Raw genomic sequence first — 21,577 nt, 5'->3', positions numbered from 1 at the left:
CAGGTGTGCCTGATGATGATGGGCAGGTGCGTGTAATGATTGATGCCAGGTGTGCATAATGATCCCAAGACCAGTGGTTCATATACCTGCGAAGTCGAACGCAGGAGGGGAGGAGTGGGAGTAGACGTGACAGTTACGTTTTATGTAGGTTGGAAACACTCAAGGTCTCTAAGTGAAAGACCAAATACTGCAGTATCATGATTAGAATAACTTAAGTTATATTTTTCAAGATGGGAAGCTATTGTGGCGACCCGCACAGACAGCTGGGTGTTATGTGTTAGGCTAGTAGGTGGTTGTGTTGTATTTACCAGTACCCAGTGTTCGCGGGGTCCGACATGCCAATCAACCTGCTGTCTGCCAATCACGGGAATGCCTGGAATGTTCTGACGCCGGGCATCCTGGCGGTTAGCGGAGGGGGTTTGGGCAGGGGGATGGAGCATTGGAAGTTAAGACCAGGTTTATCCTTTGTTCTCTCTCTTAAATATGGCCTTCACAAGAGGAGGTTACGGTTGGCTTGTGGGTTATCTTTCATTTATTTTTCATTTATTTGGCGTGGGCTACGGCCAAACAGTAGCCTGTATAAAGTTGGGTTAATAAACCGTCAATTCGTAAACTCAATCCTCTGTCTGGACAATTGTTCCGTCATGATCTAGTCAGGTCATTACAATACAATTCATTTAAAAGTTTTTAAAAAAGGGTTGTAGCAACTTTTTAAAAATGATGTAACGTTAGCAACATTCCTAGAGGTTATGATTATGTAGCTGTGAGAGATCTGTAAAAGGTTATTTATTATATTTCACCTTACTTTTTACCTGGGTCCCAGTATGTTTAGCTAACATTCCACTGCTTGTACTCCGCGTCATGAGCCAAAGATGTTTAGCATGACAAGGAATGCAATGACGGCTAAACATACTGGTACACATAATAAGACTAGATCTCCCCCAAGTGGAGAAACAAATGATAGACGGCCAAGTTGTTGCGGAAGTGACAACATTTCGAAAAACGACAGATGACAGCGAAATAGCTATCGTAAATGAAATTGTTGTCCACAAATAAACTGTACAATAAAGACGTCGACGAAAAGGTAAAATACATAAATCCGTATGAAATTTAACCATGTGTTTATACTATACTTGCTTGCGTGTTGTGGGCTAGCTCTAGCTACAACATCCGCATGTCAAATGAGCCATACTGTCCGTTTATAGCTCACTAACTAATGTTAGTAATGATTCACCAACGACTTCTCTGGCTATTTACATAGCTAACTAGCTGTTGAATAAAAACAATACAGTAAGCTGCGTTTCAGTCGCTGTCGTGTTATGAAACGAGCTTCCAATTTGCTTTACTGTAGCTAGGACAGTAACGTTAGCTAACTACAGTACTATAGCTAGCTAGCCTACGTATACTGTACTGATGGCTACACTCTTGAAACAAGCAATAATGGGGTTTTACATCGGTGTACGATATCTAGCCATCTTACTAGCTGCTATGTCAAGTTGATTCCATGTATTTTGTAATTGGGATGTAGGAGGCTGAGTAAGCTAGTTAGTTTGGTAGAAGTAGGCCTAAACACACAAATTACATGGTTAACGTTAGCTAACAAACATGTTTTTCTTAATTTGTGAATATCTGTCAACATTGATATCCATTCTCAATTCATTTACTACTGAATAACTGGTTGAACAGGTCAAACGACCCAGAAGTGACAAGTCTTTCCCTTTGTTGATGTAGCCTAGCTTATTCTGCTTTGTAGGTAAATTCGCCCATCTTAATTTACAAGCTTGACAGATTGTGTACAAGTGGGTTGAAATGGCCTCTGTCCACACCCAGTAAAAAACACAATGTGTGTGAATTCGTGACACAAGTCTGTTGTCGGTTGTCTTAGTCGGGTTATAGTCCTATTCTTTCCTAACAGAGAAAAAGGGCTTGTCAATACTCGGCAAAATATGCGTTGTCGGGGTTGGCTTTGGCTTTTTGTAGAACTTGAGTTGATTCATATGCTTACATGGCGTTGTCCTTGTATTCTGTGGTTAGACTAGCCTATAATTAGCAGGATCATAGTGTCACATGGATATGGTACAACATGTACCTGCCGCCTCTCCAATGTTGGTGTCATTAACAGCACAATGTTATATAGGGCTGGTGCAGTGATTGGCTGGAGGTTTGATATGAACAGTGTGCCAATGAAGGGTGTGTACCAATGTGTTACTTTGAGGGCTGTTGAATATGAGAACTGGGCTGTTGTTGTGAAATATCGCTACTGCCTTTTGAATACCACACTGCAGTGGAGCCATCTCTCTCCCTTCTGTGTGTTCAGCTACCTTCCCTACTCTTCCTCACCACACTGTGTCTCCTCAGGCTGCTGGTCCTAATGTGGAGGCGGAGCAGAACTTGCGTTGAGCACCTACCTGTGTTGCCATGGGTTCACCCCCCTTGTTCCTGCTCCTCCTGGGCCTGACCCCTATGCTCTGTCTGACTGTTCATACCCTCCACACGTCCGCCCCTCCCGCGGCTCCTCCACCCTCATGTGGGCCGGGCCAGTCCTGGGCCGTCCGGTTGCACACAGACTCAGAGCTGCTGGAGGCTGACGGCTCCACCCTGCACGAGCTGGCCAGCATGGTGGCTGAGCAGGCTGGCCTGGAGAACAGGGGCCAGATAGGGCAGCTGGAGGGACACTACCTGCTCTGTGCCGGCCCTGATGAGGAGGGCAGAGCGGGGGACGTGCTGGCAGCCCACCCTCATGTGCTCTGGCACTCCCAAGAGCAGGTCCTCAGCCGCTCCAAGAGGGCAATGGCCTTCAACGACCCCAGATACCCCTTACAGTGGCACCTGGTGAGAATTGGGCCTAATTTGTCTTCTTTTATTTCCTCTTCAGAACTGTTTCATAGCTAAGCAACATTTAGATCTACTTACTGCACACTTATAGCCTATAGAAGATTCAGATCTGTAAGAATGAACAGTGCTTTTTGAACTGAGTCGGCTATATGCCACGTTTATTTTCATTCCTAATTTGCAAACAATGTCTTGGACCCGAACCATTGTCACTTCCCCGCTCTTCTCCTCCTCCATCCACGCTTTCTTCCTCCTCCTCTCCACCTACCCGCAGCACAACGATGTCAGGGAGGGCATGGACATCAATGTGACTGGTGTATGGGAGCACAACATCACAGGGACAGGGGTGACAGTGGTGGTCGTGGATGATGGGGTTCAACACACCCTCCAGGATATTCAGCCAAACTATGTGAGTTTCATGCTGGCCACGTCTAGGCCTATTTCCTTTTGAGCTTTTTGCTGTTAAAAAGCATAAGATGACGCACACCTCAAAATCTTTTGTAGAGGTTCTGACTAACGCAGAGTAAACTATAAAAAGAAAGTAAGTAGCACACTCTAATTATGCTCCCAAATATTTTATGGGTATCGAAACCAACGTTCCCGCACGCAGTGCCTTCTTCAGTGACAGGGTTCAGTGCCCTGAAAAAAGCACTGTGTCAGAAATGTTGGTTGCGATACCCATAAAATATTTGGGAGTATAATTAGTGACTTTCTTTCTATCATGTCATCATCTAGTATGTTATTTTCCAAATTCACATTCTCACAAATACGAATGTTGTCGTGCTTCATTCTGTCCCTTTAGAGTCCAGAGGGCAGTTATGACTTGAACTCGAACGACCCGGACCCCATGCCCCACCCGGACGCCCTCAGTGACAACCACCACGGCACGCGCTGCGCCGGGGAGATCGCCGCCGTCTCCAACAACAACTTCTGTGCTGTGGGCGTGGCCTACGGCAGTAAAGTGGCAGGTACGTTGTGTGTTTGGAAAGCTTGGTTATGGTGGCTGGCAGGGTTGTGTTCATTAGTGCACACCGTAGCAAATAGTTTTGCACGGAAAATGAACATTTGTGTTGCTTATTGGACAAGATCATATAATTCCTCCCTGTTTGTCTGTTTTCTTTAGTTTTGAATAAGGTCGAGTACCTGTCTGTTCAAAGTGGAAAAACTTTCCGATAGAAATAACACCCTTCTCCATGCATGGTAATGTAGAAGTTGATAAGAGCTAGGTAAATTAGTAATCTGTTTGGAGAAGGGGATTGTAATTTCAAATGGCAATTGTTTTAGTTTTTTTTTTTCTTATGATCTCTAAAAAAATAAAGTACCTTTATTTAACCAGGCAAGTCAGTTAAGAACAAATTCTTATTTTCAATGACGGCGTATGAACAGTGGGTTAACTGCCTGTTCAGGGGCAGAACGACAGATTTGTACCTTGTCAGCTCGGGGATATGAACTTGCAACCTTCCGGTTACTAGTCCAACGCTCTTAACCACTAGGCTACCCTGCCGCCCCTAAAGACGAATGTGAAACCAATCATGGAATATAACAAAATAATATCAACATGACATGTATTTCGGGCCTTTTTACAGTGCATTCGGAATGTATTTAGACCCCTTGCCTTTTTCCACATTGTTACGTCACAGCCTTATTCTAAAATTGATTAAATAGTTGACCAAGGCCCTTCTCCCCCGATTGCTCAGTTTGGCTGGGCGGCCAGCTCAAGGAAGAGTCTTGGTGGTTCCAAACTTCTTCCATTTAAGAATGATGGAGGCCACTGTGTTTTGGTACCCTTTCCCAGATCTGTGCCTCGACAGAATCCTGTCTCAGAGCTCTACAGACAATTCCTTCAACCTCATGGCTTGTTTTTTGCTCTGACATGCACTGTCAACTGTGAGACCTTATATAGACCGGTGTGTGCCTTTCCAAATCATGTCCAATCAATTGAATTTACCACAGGTGGACTCCAGTCAAGTTATAGAAACATCTCAAGGATGATCAATGGAAACAGGATGCACCTGAGCTCAATTTCGAGTCTCATGGCAAAGGGTCTGAATACCTATGTAAATAAGGTATTTTTTAATATAATTTTTTATAAATTTGCAACAATTTCTAAAACCTTGTTTTCGCTTTGTCATTATGGGGTGTTGTGTGTAGTAGATGAAGATTTTATTTTATTTAATTCATTTTAGAATAAGGCTGTAACGTAACAAAATGTGCTAAAAGTCAAGGGGTCTGAATACTTTCCGAATGCACTGTATACAGTAAAGTAGGCTATAAATAGCTGTGCCATTATTCAGAATTTTATTGTATGTCCTCAAAATTTGCAGGAATGAAATTGAGACTGAAGCTATAGGCTTCTGTATCACCAAACCTACTGAGTTGATGTACTCTATGCGCTCTGGAATGTTTTAATTATAAGCACAGGTTTTTCTTTTATTTGTATCACGCTAAATATTAGCCACTATCGGTAGCCACCGTCAGTAATTCCCACGTACATTTGATAAGTCACTTTAGTGTCAGTTTTCTTCAATTTGTAGCTTACATTTTGCATAATTTCGTTCCGTTTACCTTTCTTTCCTCTGTCACGTCCGTGTAGTTGTTTCTGAGGATTGCTAGCAAGTGTGGAACATATTAGGCTGTTGTGCAATAATTGTGCAATAATTTGGAACATGTTAGCCTATTTCAGCGTTTCCCGAACTCTGTCTTCGGGACAAAGGGTGTACGTTTTGGTTTTTGCCTAGCACTACACAGCTGATTAAGATTATCAAAGCTTTCTCATTCATTCATTATTTGAATCAGCTGTGTAGTGCTAGGTCAGAAACCAGAAGGTACACCCCTTGGGGTCCTGAGCACCGAGTTGAGCACCCTGGCCTATTTGAATCGTTATGGAACTCATACCACAGCTTGGTGCACAGTTCACGACGACTGGATCATTATCGTACAGTTCCATGATCAGTAGCCTATTCTGCACTTTTCTCACCTTCCAATATTTTATGGATTGCACAATTCAATATGGCAACTTTCAGGATGAATCAAACCACTGTATTTTTCATTCATCAATATATTTTGTGCGTAAAGGGCTCCAGACCATGATTTATAAATACTTTCCTAACCCTAAATTATCTAAAAGATTAGAGTACTTTAAAATCAACCATTTTATTGTGGAATCGGAGACAAATATGCATATATTTAGATGTCTGTCTTTTATCTATCCCTAGTATTCTGAACCCATTCTCTCTATATATTATATTGTCAGTCATGAATTCAAATTAAAGGTACACCGAATTTAAACGGATGGCTTTAGATAAATGTACTGAAAACTCCATGAGGAAATCTGTTGGCCAGCAAGTGGGAGTGTTTTCAGCAGTTTAATTAAATCTATTCAGTGCACATAATATGCCTCTCCCAAAGAGCTCGTTGCGCACCTGCATCAGGTAAGTCTGAATACCACATACTGAGACGTGCTGAAATCAAAATGTGTAGGAAAGGCATACATTTCCTAAGTCTGAATCGGGCCCCTCGTGAATAAAACCTTGGTCTGGTCAGGTGCTGAGAAAAATCTCATGGCCCTAGTTATGTAGACGGCGCTATGAGATTCTTATGTTTTTGAAGTCCTTTCTTCACGTCATGTTTTGTCTATTCAGGTATCAGAGTCCTGGATGGGCCGCTCACAGACAGTATGGAGGCGGTGGCTTTCAACAAGCACTACCAGATCAACGACGTCTACAGCTGCAGGTACAACAGTGTACAGTTGCTTATAATCTCAGCGTAAAGAAAACTACTAAGCGTAATATACAGCCAACCACCGCTCTAAGCATAGTTATGAAGATATGCCCTTCTCGCTCTAGGTCCCCCCCCCAGCCTCTCTTCAGCGGCTGTAGGAAAAATGTGTCTGACTCAACTGTTCTCTCCTCTTCCCTTTCCTCCTCCTCAGTTGGGGTCCTGATGATGATGGCCACACTGTTGATGGACCACACCCCTTGGGCAAGGTTGGTTTGGATACAACACGCGTTACTACACACAACCCATTTCTAACACATATTGCTAGTCCTGGTCTCGTTATAGAAATGCATTATGAGAATGCATTTTTTGCGCCACTCTTCTGTACCAGCAGAGGGCAGTATACTGTTGCACTCGACAGGGCACAGTTTGTGAGTGTCTTATGAGACCAAAAAAGAGAGAGCGAACGTCTCACACACGTACACACACACATTCTGAATTGAGACAGAGTGTCTGGCTTTTTCTGGTCATGTTCGTTGCCTAGGTGTTCCTCACTCTCTGAATGGCTTCGGCAGGCACTGTGGAAGTGAATCAGAACCTCCAAATCCCCTCAGCCAGTCCTCATTGTCAAATAGAAATTCATGCTAGCTTCGGAATCCAGGTTTCACAAACCTAAGAATGGAGGTATACACACATAGTGATCATATAGTTATAGGATTATAGTGACATATACTGAGTATACCAAATATTAGAAACACCTTCCTATTATTGAGTTGCACCCCCCTTTTGCCATCAGAACAGCCTCGTTGGGGCATGGACTCTACAAGGTGTCGAAAGCATTCCACAGGGACGCTGGCCCATGTCGACTCCGACTCCAATGCTTCCCACAGTTGTGTCAAGTTGGCTGGATGTCCTTTGGTTGGTGGAAAGAGGGGGACTTTTTGCCCCTTTTTCTCCCCAATTTCGTGATATCCAATTGGTAGTTAGTCTTGTCCCATTGCTGCAATTCTCATATGGATAGGCGAAGATCGTGAGCCACGCATCCTCCGAAACACGTTCCTGCCAAGCCACACTGCTTCTTGACACACTGCTCGCCTAACCCGGAAGCCAGCCTCACCAATTTGTCAGAGGAAACACTGTCTAACTGGCGACCGTGTCAACATGCATGCGCCCGGCCCGCCACAGGAGTCGCTAGAGCACGATGGGACAAGGGCATCCCTGCCGGCCAAACCCTCCAACCCAGACGACGCTGGGCCAATTGTGCGCCACCTCATGGGTCTCACGGTCGCGGTCAGCTGTGACACAGCCCGGGATCAAACCCGGGTCTGCGATGCAGTGCCTTCGACCGCTACGCCACTCAGGAGGCCCGGTGGACCATTTTTGATACACACAGGAAACTGTTGAGTGTGAAAACCCCCAGCAGCGTAGAAAATCTTGACATAAACTAGTGCACCTGGCACCTACTACCGTACCCCGTTCAAAAGCACATAAATATTTTGTCTTACCCATTCACGCCCTGAATGGCACACATGCACGATCAATAACTCAATGCTTAAAAGGTCTCCTCCCCTTCATCTACACTGATTTGAAGTGGATTTAACAAGTGACAGCAGTAAGGGATCATAGCTTTCACCTGGTCAGTCTATATAATGGAAAGAGCATGTGTTTTGTATACTCAATATTGAATATTCAGGTATGACTAGGCCTGAGAATGCTGCTCACCAATGAGGACCCTTGCTAACCATTTTAAAATGTTACTATATACTCTGGTTGGCTGTATAAGTCTACAAGAAGTTACTAGGTGTGACTGAAGCGAATGTTTCCTTGTTTTGCCTGTAGGCGGCGCTGCAGCACGGCGTGATTGCTGGCAGAAGGGGCTTCGGCAGTATCTTTGTCGTCGCCAGTGGCAACGGAGGCCAGTACGAGGACAACTGCAACTACGATGGCTATGCCAACTCAATCTACACTGTTACCATTGGTAAGTGAATAGGAGCAATGTTGTCTGTCTCTCTGTGTGTGTGTGTGTGTGTGTGTGTGTGTGGTGGTGAGTGTTTTCTAATTGTGTGTGTGTGTGTGTCTCTTGTAGGAGCAGTAAATGAGGAAGGTAAGATGCCCTTCTATGCTGAGGAGTGTGCCTCCATGTTGGCTGTCACCTTCAGTAGTGGGGGCAGAACGCTACGCAGTATTGTGAGTCTGTACTGGTAGCAAACACACACACCATTTAGGGCGTTATCACACAGTTCTGAGTTATAGTTTGAATCAGAGTTCCATTATATGTGGTATTTTTTTCCTTTTGGTCGCCAAATGTCAAGGCGCATAACCTGTGTGTCCCAAACTTCATATTACTTTCGCTTTGGTCTACCAGCAACATGCGGGACTAAACAGCGCAATAGTCACTAACTATATTCCATAGCCTATATCCCCGGGTATAGCCCTCTCCCCTCTCCCCTAATCCGCATCAGATGCAATCATAAATGTGCTGCTACTCACAGAATGTTTCAGAGGTGCCAAGTTGAGGCACTGCGTGCATTTCATCAAATGCTCTCAGTCAAACAACCAATAATACTGCACACCTCTGGTTCTTTTCCTGTGTTTGGTCCGGACTGCATTCTCACCTGCAGTGAACTGCACCACGGTACCAATGGGATCCCCCTTCCAAAGACTGGTTGTGCCTTGCCCCTTAAGACATAGATTGATGTGAAAGTTAGACAGTGGGATATTGACAGATGATACTGTACTGTGCCATCAGACATCTTTGAATGAAGCAGAGAGGACACATTGATGGCTAGTGAGCTAAAGGAAAACCGCCCAAAAACTGTATTTTGGGTGCTTAGTCCATTGTTGATATAGTCCCAGAACGCTTTGCATGTCAGAAATCAAGTTTTCAAGATGCATAACATTCAAAGTACAGAAATGCCGTCGGTATGCTGCATTTTGCATCATGTGATGCTGCGTTTTGAGCGAGGGCAAAGGAGAGGATTTTCGGAAGCAAGAGAGGAGATCTGTAAGGCAAATCTCTGTTTGCTGCTGTTTGTTGCCATCTCCTGGGTAACATGGTTTGGCCGGGTGATGTAAGCCCCGGGTTAAAACCATCAAACTCTCAACTGGCATCCGTGACTTCCTGAAAAGCCAAATCCACCACTTAACACCAGGCCAAGTGGTTTTAGGGCTAGGCTCTAGCTCTTTCTTCCCTGTCGCACGGGTGCTCTGCACGTACTGTGTGTATCCCACACGGCTCCCTATTCCCTATATAGTACACTGTTTTTGACCAGTAGTGCGCTATATACGCAACAGGGTGACATTTGGGATACAGACACTGTATCCACCCACCAGCCCGACTGCCTCTAGCTGCCATGTGCTATTCTGCAGTGCCACCACTGCTATGCACCATTCCCTCATCACATTCACAACACATGGGATCCCATTTGATGTTGAGCAGTGCTGCAGTCTGTGAGCTCGCTTTTCCGCTCTGTGCTGTCATGGCTTTGCTTTAAATAAGAGAAGGCATTCTAGTTGACCATATGTCTGTGGACTCTTCCTCCGTCCCTTTCCCTCCACAGCAGAGAGGCCACATGTCGTGTTCCCGTCAGACTCTCTCCTCTGGGTGTCCGACCAGGCCAGTCGTTACCTATGATCAAACACCCCTAGCTGTCTGTCTGTCACCAACGCTCCAGAGAGGTCCCTTACTCCTCTGGAAGACGGGCTGTTTAGACGGCACTGTTAGGATCTGTACTGCAGTTCTGTGTCCCAAATTTATATTAATTTGACAGGGAGTCGATGCTGAGACCAAGGTTTCTTTTTCCAGATGAGGCCTGTATAGCACCACCATGCACAATACAATAAACACATTCAACTACACATTACCGTACATGAAAAGCCAAACACAATCATAAGAAACAGACACAATCTTCAGTGAAAAGGTCCCCTAACAATCTGAAATGCGCTAGAGGCACACATTCCTCCATTTTGAAAGTGTATTGTAGATCGTTCCACCCGTAAGGTGCTAAACAACTCAGTAGAGATGGAAGGGATGTCCAGAGTTGGCCATCCCTGAGCCCGGGTCCGGTAGCTCGTACGTCTGTAGGTTAACAATGAGACAAAGTATAGCGGAAGTTTATGCAAGAGGGCTTTATAGACGAGAAGAGAGCAATGCATTGATCTTCAAAGAGGGCCAGGTTACTTTCTGATACAAAATGAAATGATGTGTACTGAACCTATTGCCCATAATAAAGTGCGTAGCGCTATGATAAACTACATCCAATGGCTTCGATACAGTGGCAGCTGCATTCATATAAATGTGTATGCAGGTCATTTGAATGAAGCCATTGGATGTAGTTTATCATAGCGCTATGCACTTTATTATGGGCAATAGGTTCAGTACACCTCATACCATACCATTGTCATGCATTTTATGCTCATAAGCTAGTACATATGCAAAAATACACCCTATACTCTAACCCAAAATACACACATCACAGAGCTCATATGTTATTCTCTCTTTGTTTATGTCAGCTATTGAGCCCATGACTGTCCGGGGTATTTCCCGCTCAAGTCCAATAGGGAATAGGCTCTCGTTTGGGACGCCACCATAGTAATTTCTCTCCATTTGGAAGGGCTATGGGATCTATACTAGTATGCAGGTCTGAAATGCTTGAGCGTGTCAGTGATCATTCAGTAAGGCTGAAACAGTGTCTATAGAGCTGGTAGAAATGCATGTGAAGCGAGAAAATGGCATCTTTATCTGTTACCCCCTTCCCCCGGGCAGAGATGTTTATCAGTGACTCCCATCAGCAGTCTTTTTCTCCCTGCTGTCTCCCTGTCCCTGTACTCTTATCAATCTCTCTCCCCCTTCACCACTTCCTGTCTGTCTGTTTTATCCCTTCTCTCTCCTTGTCCTCCACCTTAAGACCCTCCATCTCCAACTCTCTCCATGTTTTATTTTCCTCCCTAGTCATGGCATAGCTCCTTACCACTGGCTGTTTGTAATAGTGTGAGAGTGTTTTGTCTGCATACATGTTTATGACTATTCTGTGTGTACTGTGTAGGTGACGTCAGACTGGTCACTGCAGCAGGGCACGGGCTGTACTGACGGGCACACGGGCACCTCGGCGGCGGCACCCCTGGCGGCTGGCATGGTGGCTCTGATGCTGCAGGTCCGGCCCTGTCTCACCTGGAGAGACGTGCAGCACATCATCACCTACACAGCCACACAGGTACAATGTACATGACAACAGAGTGACGTCACCACCTACACAGCCACACAGGTACAATCTACATGACAACAGAGTGACGTCACCACCTACACAGCCACACAGGTACAATCTACATGACAACAGAGTGACGTCACCACCTACACAGCCACACAGGTACAATCTACATGACAACAGAGTGACGTCATCACCTACACAGCCACACAGGTACAATGTACATGACAACAGAGTGACGTCACCACCTACACAGACCCACAGGTACAATATACATGACAACAGAATGACGTCACCACCTACACAGGTACAATCTACATGACAACAAAGTGACATCATCACCTACACAGCCACACAGGTACAATGTACATGACAACAGCGTGACGTCACCACCTACACAGCCACACAGGTACAATCTACATGACAACAGAGTGACGTCATCACCTACACAGCCACACAGGTACAATCTACATGACAACAGAGTGACATCACCACCTACACAGCCACACAGGTACAATCTACATGACAACAGAGTGACGTCATCACCTACACAGCCACACAGGTACAATCTACATGACAACAGAGTGACATCACCACCTACACAGCCACACAGGTACAATCTACATGACAACAGAGTGACGTCATCACCTACACAGCCACACAGGTACAATCTACATGACAACAGAGTGACATCATCACATACACAGCCACACAGGTACAATGTACATGACAACAGAGTGACGTCACCACCTACACAGCCACACAGGTACAATCTACATGACAACAGAGTGATGTCATCACCTACACAGCCACACAGGTACAATCTACATGACAACAGAGTGGCATCACCACCTACACAGCCACACAGATACAATCTACATGACAACAGAGTGACATCATCACCTACACAGCCACACAGGTACAATCTACATGACAACAGAGGGACATCACCCCCTACACAGATACAATCTACATGACAACAGAGTGACATCACCCCCTACACAGGTACAATCTACATGACAACACCACCTACATGCACACTCCACAGTTATGTAGACATACAGTGAGCTCTAAAAGTATTGGGACATTGACATACTAACCTCTCCCCGTTACAATAACAGTGGAGGTTAGCATTTTTGGGGGCTATGATATATTGTCCCAATACTTTTGGTCCCCTAAAATGGTAGGATTATGTCCAAACAGTGCTCTGGTTTCTAAACGGTTCACCTGATATGGATGAAAATGCCCTCCAATGAAAGCTGACAGTCTGGTATCATTTCAAATCCAGAGTGCTGGAGTACAGAGCCAAAAGAACAAAACAGTCACTGACTCAATACAATGTTGGACCTCACTGTATGACCCCCCTTTATGTACTGTAGAATGAATCACTGCTACACAAGCACATGCAGTTCCTAATTATGTGTGTGTGTCTGTAGTATGATGTGCAAGGGGATTGGAAAATCAATGGAGCGGGCTTCCACCACAGTCACCAGCACGGCTTCGGCCTGCTCAACGCCTGGCGGTTGGTCAACGCTGCCAAGGTACCTCTCCACCTCACCCACTCCCTTCCTAATGTCTCAGCAGCACACTAATGTCAAGCTTTACCAACTACACTACTGACAGCGTAATGAGTGGTAGGGATTTTCTTTCAGCTAATTCAATATTCTGCTCATTTAAAATAGACTGAGGGTATACATGTGAAAGTTTTTTGTTTTGTGCGTGTGTATTAATCAGGTGTGGGAGATGGTGCCGTTCCTAGTGTCCTATCAGAGCCTAGGGGTGATGGAGGAGGAGCTTATTCCAGCCTATCCGGATCAACTCAACCTAACCTGGAACGGTTGGTAGCGTTTGTGTGTGTTGAGAATGAGCATGCAAGCGAGTCTGAATATTTGCTGTTTCTCTTCTCTCTGCCAGTGCTCTCCAGAGAGACCCTCCCAACAGGCAAATCAGCAGTCTGCCCTTATTAGGCAATGTTCTTCAGAGTCTCTCTGCCACTGGGTATACTGACTGAACTATGGAGGAGAGAACACATCCCTACGTTCCCTCTCTCTCCCTCTCTGACACACACACAGTGTCACAGCAGAGATGTCTGTATTCCTCCTCCCTCCCTCTCTCTCTCTTCTTCCCTCCTAGTCCAGCGTATGCAGCCTGTGTGTTGCCTGTTCTGTGGTCAGAAGCAGAGCCAGAAGCACTGTGTTTCCCTGCTGCAGCACAGCCGTGTGTGTGTGTGTGTGTGTGTGTGTGTGTGTGTGTGTGTGTGTGTGTGTGTGTGTGTGTGTGTGTGTGTGTGTGTGTGTGTGTGTGTGTGTGTGTGTGTGTGTGTGTGTGTGTGTGTGTGTGTGTGTGTGTGTGTGTGTCCAGTCTCACGTGACTAGGGTTCCTAAGGACAAAGCAGAGTAGGAGTTGTTGTCAAAGGCTAAATGTTTTAGTCCAAGTCGGACATGCGTTTTGAATGAATGAAATTCGAGATGTGAATCGACTTTGTATTTATACATGGAAATTATATTTCCGTTTATTGAAAAGTAAGCTAGTTTTGGTTATTCCCAACGATACATGAGGCAGGTTGTTATGTTAAACTACTCTATCGCTAGGCTATTTGTTGTCCTTGTTGCTATGTGTTTTGGCCGGTCCATTAGCTTAAGGTCCAGTAGTTAGTGTGATCACTATTTCCTTCCCATGTGAAAAGGGAAGACTAGAGTGTTCAGTCCCAAACGTTGGATTCCCAAAAGATAGGCGCGTGTTGTTGTTGAAAAGAAAAGCTGCTGTTAAAAACGTCTTAAGATGTTTGTCCAGAGAGGAATGTATGGGGTGCATGTCAGGGCAGTGTTGATTAAAACCTCTGCCATTCAAACTGCATCCCAAATTGCACTCTGTTCTTATAGTGCACAAAGTCTGCACAAAGGGTACCACTTGGGATGTAGCTACAATCTCTGGCTAATTCATCTTCCTGTGTGTGTGTGTGTGTGTGTGTGTGTGTGTGTGTGTGTGTGTGTGTGTGTGTGTGTGTGTGTGTGTGTGTGTGTGTGTGTGTGTCGGAGAGGGAGAGAACAGTAGAAGCGAAGCATAGCCATTGAGTTGATTATGCAGACCTCCATATTGGTGAAAAAGATTCTATAATTTCAGAGCTTGGAGCATTTGGGTTGCAACAAGTTTGTGCATCATTTAATATGAAACTTGTGTGAAAAGGCAGTAACGCCCTCTTAAGACACACCAGTCGTGATTATGTGGATGAGGAGTGAGATTCTCATTAAAAGTCACTGTCTGTGTGGGAGGGTCTCTGAGGAACTTTTACCAGTCCTGTATTTTTGGAAGATGATTGGACTCCAGGAAGTGTCCATACTTTCCCCCCTCCCTCCATCCATCCTGCTCTACCCCTATACACTCTGCCCCTCTCTCTGCACCCCTTCACCACCAGTCTCTCTTCCTCCACACCTTTGTATATCCCTCCCTCTAGCTCTCCTTCCTTGGCCTGGGGAAGTGTTTTTCCCTAGATGGTAATGGAGCATTAAGGCCCATTAGCAAACAGGGGGTGAGGAAATGCCAGTGAATTACAGTATGCTGCTGCTGCAGGTCAGGAATCCAGAGTGAAACGGAGGCTCCGCTGTGAGGGACTTACAAGTCTGTCTGCTCCTTGCATGTTCTACGACTGAGACATATTGTATTCCTCTGGGGGGGGCGTGAACATTTTACTCTACTTGTGAGTACCAGATGTCCTCACAAGAATTGGCTGTAGAATATCGACAACAGAGCCATTGCACAGTGGATGGTGCAGTAACAATGTTAAACGCTTCTGGGGAAGATTTGGGTGTAAAAGGAGACCGCTCAGACAGCAGTCAAGTTACGAAAATGTATTTGAATGTCCCAACAGGCACCTGATACAATTGCTAAAACAATATATAGTCATTCTGAATGAAGAAGAAATGCATCATTACAGACACTGGGTAATATGAGACTGATGACACTTTCAACAACTTTCAATTAAACATGAGGACAGTGATACATGATCTTGAACAGAGGCGAAAACAAGATTGCAGGTGTCTGGGACAGATGCATATACAAAGATCTTATGGGGAAATACAGTTTCACACTAAATGCTCTTCCCCTCACTCTGCCGTTCCTATCGAAAGACATATAGTCATTCATTAGGATCTCTGTGCTCCTCCCACCCCAGTCACTGCAGCTGACCTCAGGCAGTCCGGGATGCAGACCTTGGAGCACGTGTCTGTCACCTTGACGATGGTCCATTCTCGCCGTGGCAACGTGGAGATTGTACTACTCTGCCCCAGTGGCATGACCTCACTCATCGGGGCGCGCCGTACTCTGGACATGTGAGTTAGCGCACGCACACAAATCAAATGAAAAGCTTATTAGTCGCGTACATAGATTTATATAATGTTATAGCAGGTGCAGCGAAATGCTTGTTTCTAGCTTCAACAGTGCAGTAATAACTAGGGATGCACGCTATATCGGTGAACATATTGGAATCGGCCGATATTAGCAAAAAATGCCGGCATCGGCCTGATGTCTAGTTTACGCCGATGTGAAAGACCGATGTCAAAGCTGACGTGCAGACCTATATAACGTAGGTACATGACGTCATGATGCCACGTAACACTTAGCGCTACATGTGCTACAGCATTCTTAACCTAGCCCACAATGTCTGCTGTGTGGATGGAGCAGTCAACAAGTCCAGCAGTCATTTGAAAGAGTAAGACATTTTCAGCGAGATAACTCAAAGGTCCAAATCCATTGAAGCCAAGATAATGGAATGAATTGCTCTTGACAATCAACCGTTTTCTGTCGTGGGTGATGTTGGCTTTCGCTGATTGGTCAATCACCAGTCCACACTACCTAGTACTCTCTTTTTCAGATGTTTCCCTACTGGAGTTAAACGGTAATAGTGACACTGCTAAAAAATTATTTTTATGTTATTGCTATGAGCTTTACGACTGTCATTTGGACCAGCGATATCAACCCCATGAGTCAGACAGCACAGTGGGTCGTCAAGGATTTTGTACTGAGGAAGTCGTATTGCATGTTCATGACTGTGCTGGTTGTCATTCCGCTCCTGCCATTTCAATGGCATTTGAGAACATGTTTGAAACATGAACACACTAGCTAGTTCCATTTGAACAACTGACTGGAGTGTGTGTGTGTAACCTTTTTTTATTTAACTAAGCAAGTCAGTTAAGAACAAATTCTTATATACAATGACGGGCAAAGCCGGACGACGCTGGGCCAATTGTGCGCAGCCCTATGGGACTCCCAATCATGGCTGGATGTGATACAGCCTGGATTTGAACCAGGGACTGTAGTGACACCTCTTGCACTGAGATGCAGTGCCTTAGGCCGCTGCGTCCGTGTGTGTGTGTGTGTGTGTGTGTGTGTGTGTGTGTGTGTGTGTGTGTGTGTGTGTGTGTGTGTGTGTGTGTTAACCATTTAACTGCACTAGAATGGTTAAAAGGCCGCCAAAAATTGTAATATAAGTTATCGGTATCAGTTTTGTTTTAGCGAGGAAAATATCGGTATCGGCCAAAAATGTAATATCAGTGCATCACTAGTAATAACAGTGCACACACATACACTATATATTCAAAAGTATGTGTGGGCACACCTTCAAAGTAGTAGATTATACTATTTCAGCCACACCTGTTGCTGACAGGTGTATTCAATCAAGCACACAGCCATGCAATCTCCATAGACAAACATTGGCTGTAGAATGGTCTTACCGAAGAGCTCAGTGACATTCAACGTGGCACCGTCATAGGATGCCACCTTTCCAACAAATATCTGCCTTGATAGAGCTGCCTCGGTCAACTGTAAGTGCTGCTATTGGGAAGTGGAACGTCTAGGAGCAACAACGGGTCGACCGCGAAGTGGTAGACCATACAAGCTCAGAATAGGACTGGGTTTCCATGGCCGAGCAGCCGCACACAATCCTAAGATCACCATGCGCAATGCCAAGCGTTGGCTGGAGTTGTGTAAAGCTCTCCGCCATTGGACTATGGAGCAGTGGAAACACTTTCTCTGGAGTGATGAATCACGCTTCACCATCTGGCAGTCTGATGGACGTTGGGGTTGGCGGATCTGGAGTTGCAGGATGCCAGGAGAACACTACCTGCCCAAATGCATATAGCTAACTGTAAAGTTTGGTGGATGGGGGAATAATGGGCTGGGTCTGTTTTTCATGGTTTGGCTAGGCCCCTTAGTTCCAGTGAAGGGAAGGCCCTTTCATGTTTCAGCATGACAATGCCAATGTGCATAAAGTGAGGTCCATACAGAAATGGGTTGTCGAGATCGGTGTGGAAGAACTTGACTGGCCTGCACAGAGCTCTGACCTCAACCTCATCGAACACCTTTGGGATGAATTGTAACACTGTTTGCGAGCCAGGCCTAATTGACCAACATCAGTGCCCGACCTCACTAATGCTCTTGTGGCTGAATGGAAGCAAGTCCCCGCAGCAATGTCCCTTCCAACATCTAGTGGAAAGCCTTCCCAGAAAAGTAGAGGCTGTTATAGCAGCAAAGGGGGAACCAGCTCCATATTAATGGCCATGAATTTGAAATGAGATGTTCAACGAGAAGGTGTCCACATACTTTTGGTCATGTGCATGTACACTGATTTTAGTTTGACATTCTATTTACTTACTTGAAAAAAATGGACATCCTTGCCTCTGTCCTTTTGTGTGTTACTCCAGGGATACCTCTGGTTACTCAGACTGGACGTTCTCCACTGTGCGCTGCTGGGGGGAGAGACCCGAGGGCCAGTACAGGCTGCAAGTCTCTGACCACAGTAAGGACCAGTCTTTGTCTCTCTGTCGTTCACCTGTCTGCCACTGACTACTACATGACCCTGGCTACAGTATGAGCTCTCTGTTGCTCAGTCATCATCCCCCCCCCTCTCTGTCTTTGTCCCTTTCTTTGTTTTTTAGATGACCCTGGGTTGACCCTGGGCTCTCTGAAGCACTGGAAGCTCACTCTGTACGGCTCCTCTCTGTCCTTCGAAGAGGTCAAGGAGAGACAGAGGTCAGGAGACACATCACTGTTAAAACAGCAGCCTGCATTGATATAAATAGAAAATGTCTAATTATATTTGTTATGCGTTTTTGGATGCTCTATTTTTAAAGGGAAGGGATGTTTAGTCATTGGTGCTCCCTTAGTGGATGTGAGCATTGATTTGTGTGTTTTGATTGACAGTGTAGTGGAGGAGGCTATGGGGGGGCAGTATCTGGACAGCAGTTTCTCCCTGCCCTGTCCTGCAGGCATGGACATCCCCTCTGAGACGGTCAGCCCGTTCACCTCCAAGAGCCTCAAGGTATGTTACACACACTCACACAAAATAAATATGCCTAATTTTGTCATTTCCTCCCCTCACCCATCACCATGTCTCTGTGTAGTCTCTGCTACTGCTGGGCTGCTTTGCTCTCTTCTGGTCCTTGTACTACACCCTGGAGGTGACCCTGGCCAACCTGGACTTTAGGGGACTGTGTCGGCGGGGCAGGGGGATGCGGGGCTCCCGCGGGGGCCGGGGGAGAGGCACTGGAACTCTGGGGGACAGCTCTGAGCTGGAGATGCAGAGTGTGTTGGACTCAGAGTACAAGGTACCCTTCATCACTGGAGACACTGCCACATAACACTGGAGAAAACCTCTGTCCTTTCTCTTTACGACATCCCACCCGCTGCTCAACAGTCTGGGCCTGGCACCAGTGGGGCCAACTGAACTGAACTGGAGACTGAACTATGTGGGCTGGAACTGTGTGCTCACTGGCCAACCCATTGCTCCCCAAGCCTGTGGCCTTTTATCAGTGTTGCTGTGCCCCATGTGTGTGTGAATAAGTGTACTGTGGTGGAGCAACCTAAACCCCCTGGATCTCTCAGGACCCTCCGGTCTCACCTAGCAGTGCTATAGAGGTGGCAGTTTGACTTGGTCTTTGGTTTGGAGTATATATCACTAGTTTGGTTCGGTCCCATACCTGGGTCTTTTAGTGTGGGACTAGGTGTGCCGGACAACCAGACAGAGCATCACTCCTGGGGCGGTTTCCTGGACAACCAGACAGAGCATCACTCCCAGGGCAGTTTCCTGGACAACCAGAAAGAGCATCACCGGGCTGGTTTCCTGGACAACGATTAAGGCTAATATTGGTCAGGATTAGGTTTAGTCTGGGTTTATGGCAAACTTCTAAAGTTTATTAGGTGTGTACCATGGGAAGGCATTACAATGCTGTGTGTGTGTGAATGTGTTTTAAAATGTAAATGGTGTTTGGGTTTGAAGATGTGTGTGAGTGCTCTTGATTATGGTTACTTTAAGTTATTTTTTTAAATTAAAGGTGTTACTCATAGGATTTTATAAAAATGTCCATAATACACTGTGTACAAAACAAACACCTTCCTTTTATTGAGTTACACCCTCCCTTTTGCCCTCAGAACAGCCTCATTTTGTCGGGCATGGACTCTACAAGGTGTCAAGCATTCCACAGGGATAATGGCACATGTTGATGCCAATTATTCCCACAGTTGTCAAGTTGACTGGATGTCCTTTGGGTTGTAGAACAAGTTGCTTTCGGTTTTGATCCACAAGCATCAAACAGCTGTAAAATAATGTATTTTTTGCAACGATTGAGATGGTACAATGGTTCCCAACACTATTCAATGCTTGTTTTTGCATATAAATTGAGGGAACAGTGTAGAATTTGAGCAGCTAGGAAATAAGCTATTTCCACTAGATAAGTCAGAACAGCTTTCCTATTTTAACAGATGCCGTTCTGGTGGGAGATTAGAGGTAAGATAATGTGAAACACTATTAGCGACAGATTTTATGGACATTTTCTGAAATTACAATACAAAAAATAAATCCTGTGTAGAAACTTTAAAGCTACAATATGTAACTATTTGAGTGACCTGACCAAATTCACATAGAAATGTGAGATATTTAATTCCTATTGAAAGCAGGATAAGAAGCAGTATATCTGTTCTGTGTGCTATTTCTATGCTTCCCATTCTGAAGTTTTGCTTTTGGACACCAACTTCAATATTTTTGGTGATGGAAAATATATTTCACAACGACTTAGATGGTACAATGATTCTCTACACAATGGCGGTTTTGTCACAAACTGAAATTAGGGGAACTATTCTAATTTGAGCAAACAGGAAATGGTGGAGCGATTTCTGCATAGTGCACCTTTTAACTTAATTATTTTGTAAACAGACCTCCCGTTTGGGCGTGGTGGTTTTGGAATGTTATTTTGTGCAGACTATACATTTTTCTGGTACTTGAGCTTGATTTGGGGGTTGAATGTGTTAATTTTTTTTTGTATCAACTGTAATATGTTACAATCAACAATATTTTGGAGTTTGATTTTTTTTTAATGAACTGAAACAATGATTATATGTGTTTACTGGACTAAACTGGAAGCCTGTTCTGGTCACAGCTTGACTGAGTAAAATGAATTGGAGTTTCAGGCTGGATCATTCATCATTTCCCTTCCAATCATACTAGAGGAATTTAGGACGAAGTCAGTGCTATCGCCGGCGTGTTTTGGACTTCTAACCCCTTTTTTAAACATTGTCTGACCTACAACAGCTGGGTTGTTGTATTAGTTTGTGTGATTAACGGGGGTTGAGGTAGAGTGGTGTTTGAGACGAGGGCGGATCCCGAAAAATGGTTATTCTCACAAAAAAATGTGTGAGCGACAATCTATTGAAAGCTGACCCTAGTCGTTAGAAGGGAAGAGGTTCTTATACATAGATCATTGGAAATCCCAGGACATAGTCTTATCCTGTAATAAGCTCAGTTTGTCACAAACTCTAAACTTGTCACTGACTAA

At 45.1% G+C, this 21,577-nt stretch overlaps 1 protein-coding gene across 1 annotated transcript; it reads left to right on the top strand.

Annotated features, from left to right (window-relative positions):
• Positions 1 to 946: 946 nt before the first annotated feature.
• On the top strand, positions 947 to 21,211 carry LOC123992918 (proprotein convertase subtilisin/kexin type 7-like). Its single transcript, XM_046294559.1, has 16 exons — positions 947 to 1,084; positions 2,359 to 2,832; positions 3,107 to 3,241; positions 3,635 to 3,800; positions 6,474 to 6,564; positions 6,764 to 6,818; positions 8,389 to 8,527; positions 8,636 to 8,736; positions 11,595 to 11,762; positions 13,190 to 13,294; positions 13,488 to 13,590; positions 15,925 to 16,081; positions 18,452 to 18,546; positions 18,686 to 18,779; positions 18,951 to 19,068; positions 19,151 to 21,211. The coding sequence occupies exons 2-16, from the start codon at positions 2,419 to 2,421 to the stop codon at positions 19,385 to 19,387; spliced, it is 2,178 nt and encodes a 725-aa protein (XP_046150515.1). The 5' UTR covers positions 947 to 1,084; positions 2,359 to 2,418; the 3' UTR covers positions 19,388 to 21,211.
• Positions 21,212 to 21,577: the final 366 nt, after the last annotated feature.

Source organism: Oncorhynchus gorbuscha, linkage group LG13, assembly GCF_021184085.1.
Source record: "Oncorhynchus gorbuscha isolate QuinsamMale2020 ecotype Even-year linkage group LG13, OgorEven_v1.0, whole genome shotgun sequence".
NCBI classification, from domain to species: Eukaryota; Metazoa; Chordata; class Actinopteri; order Salmoniformes; family Salmonidae; genus Oncorhynchus; species Oncorhynchus gorbuscha.
The sequence above is the reverse complement of the archived record's forward strand: the minus strand, read 5'-3'. Positions and strand labels throughout refer to the sequence as shown.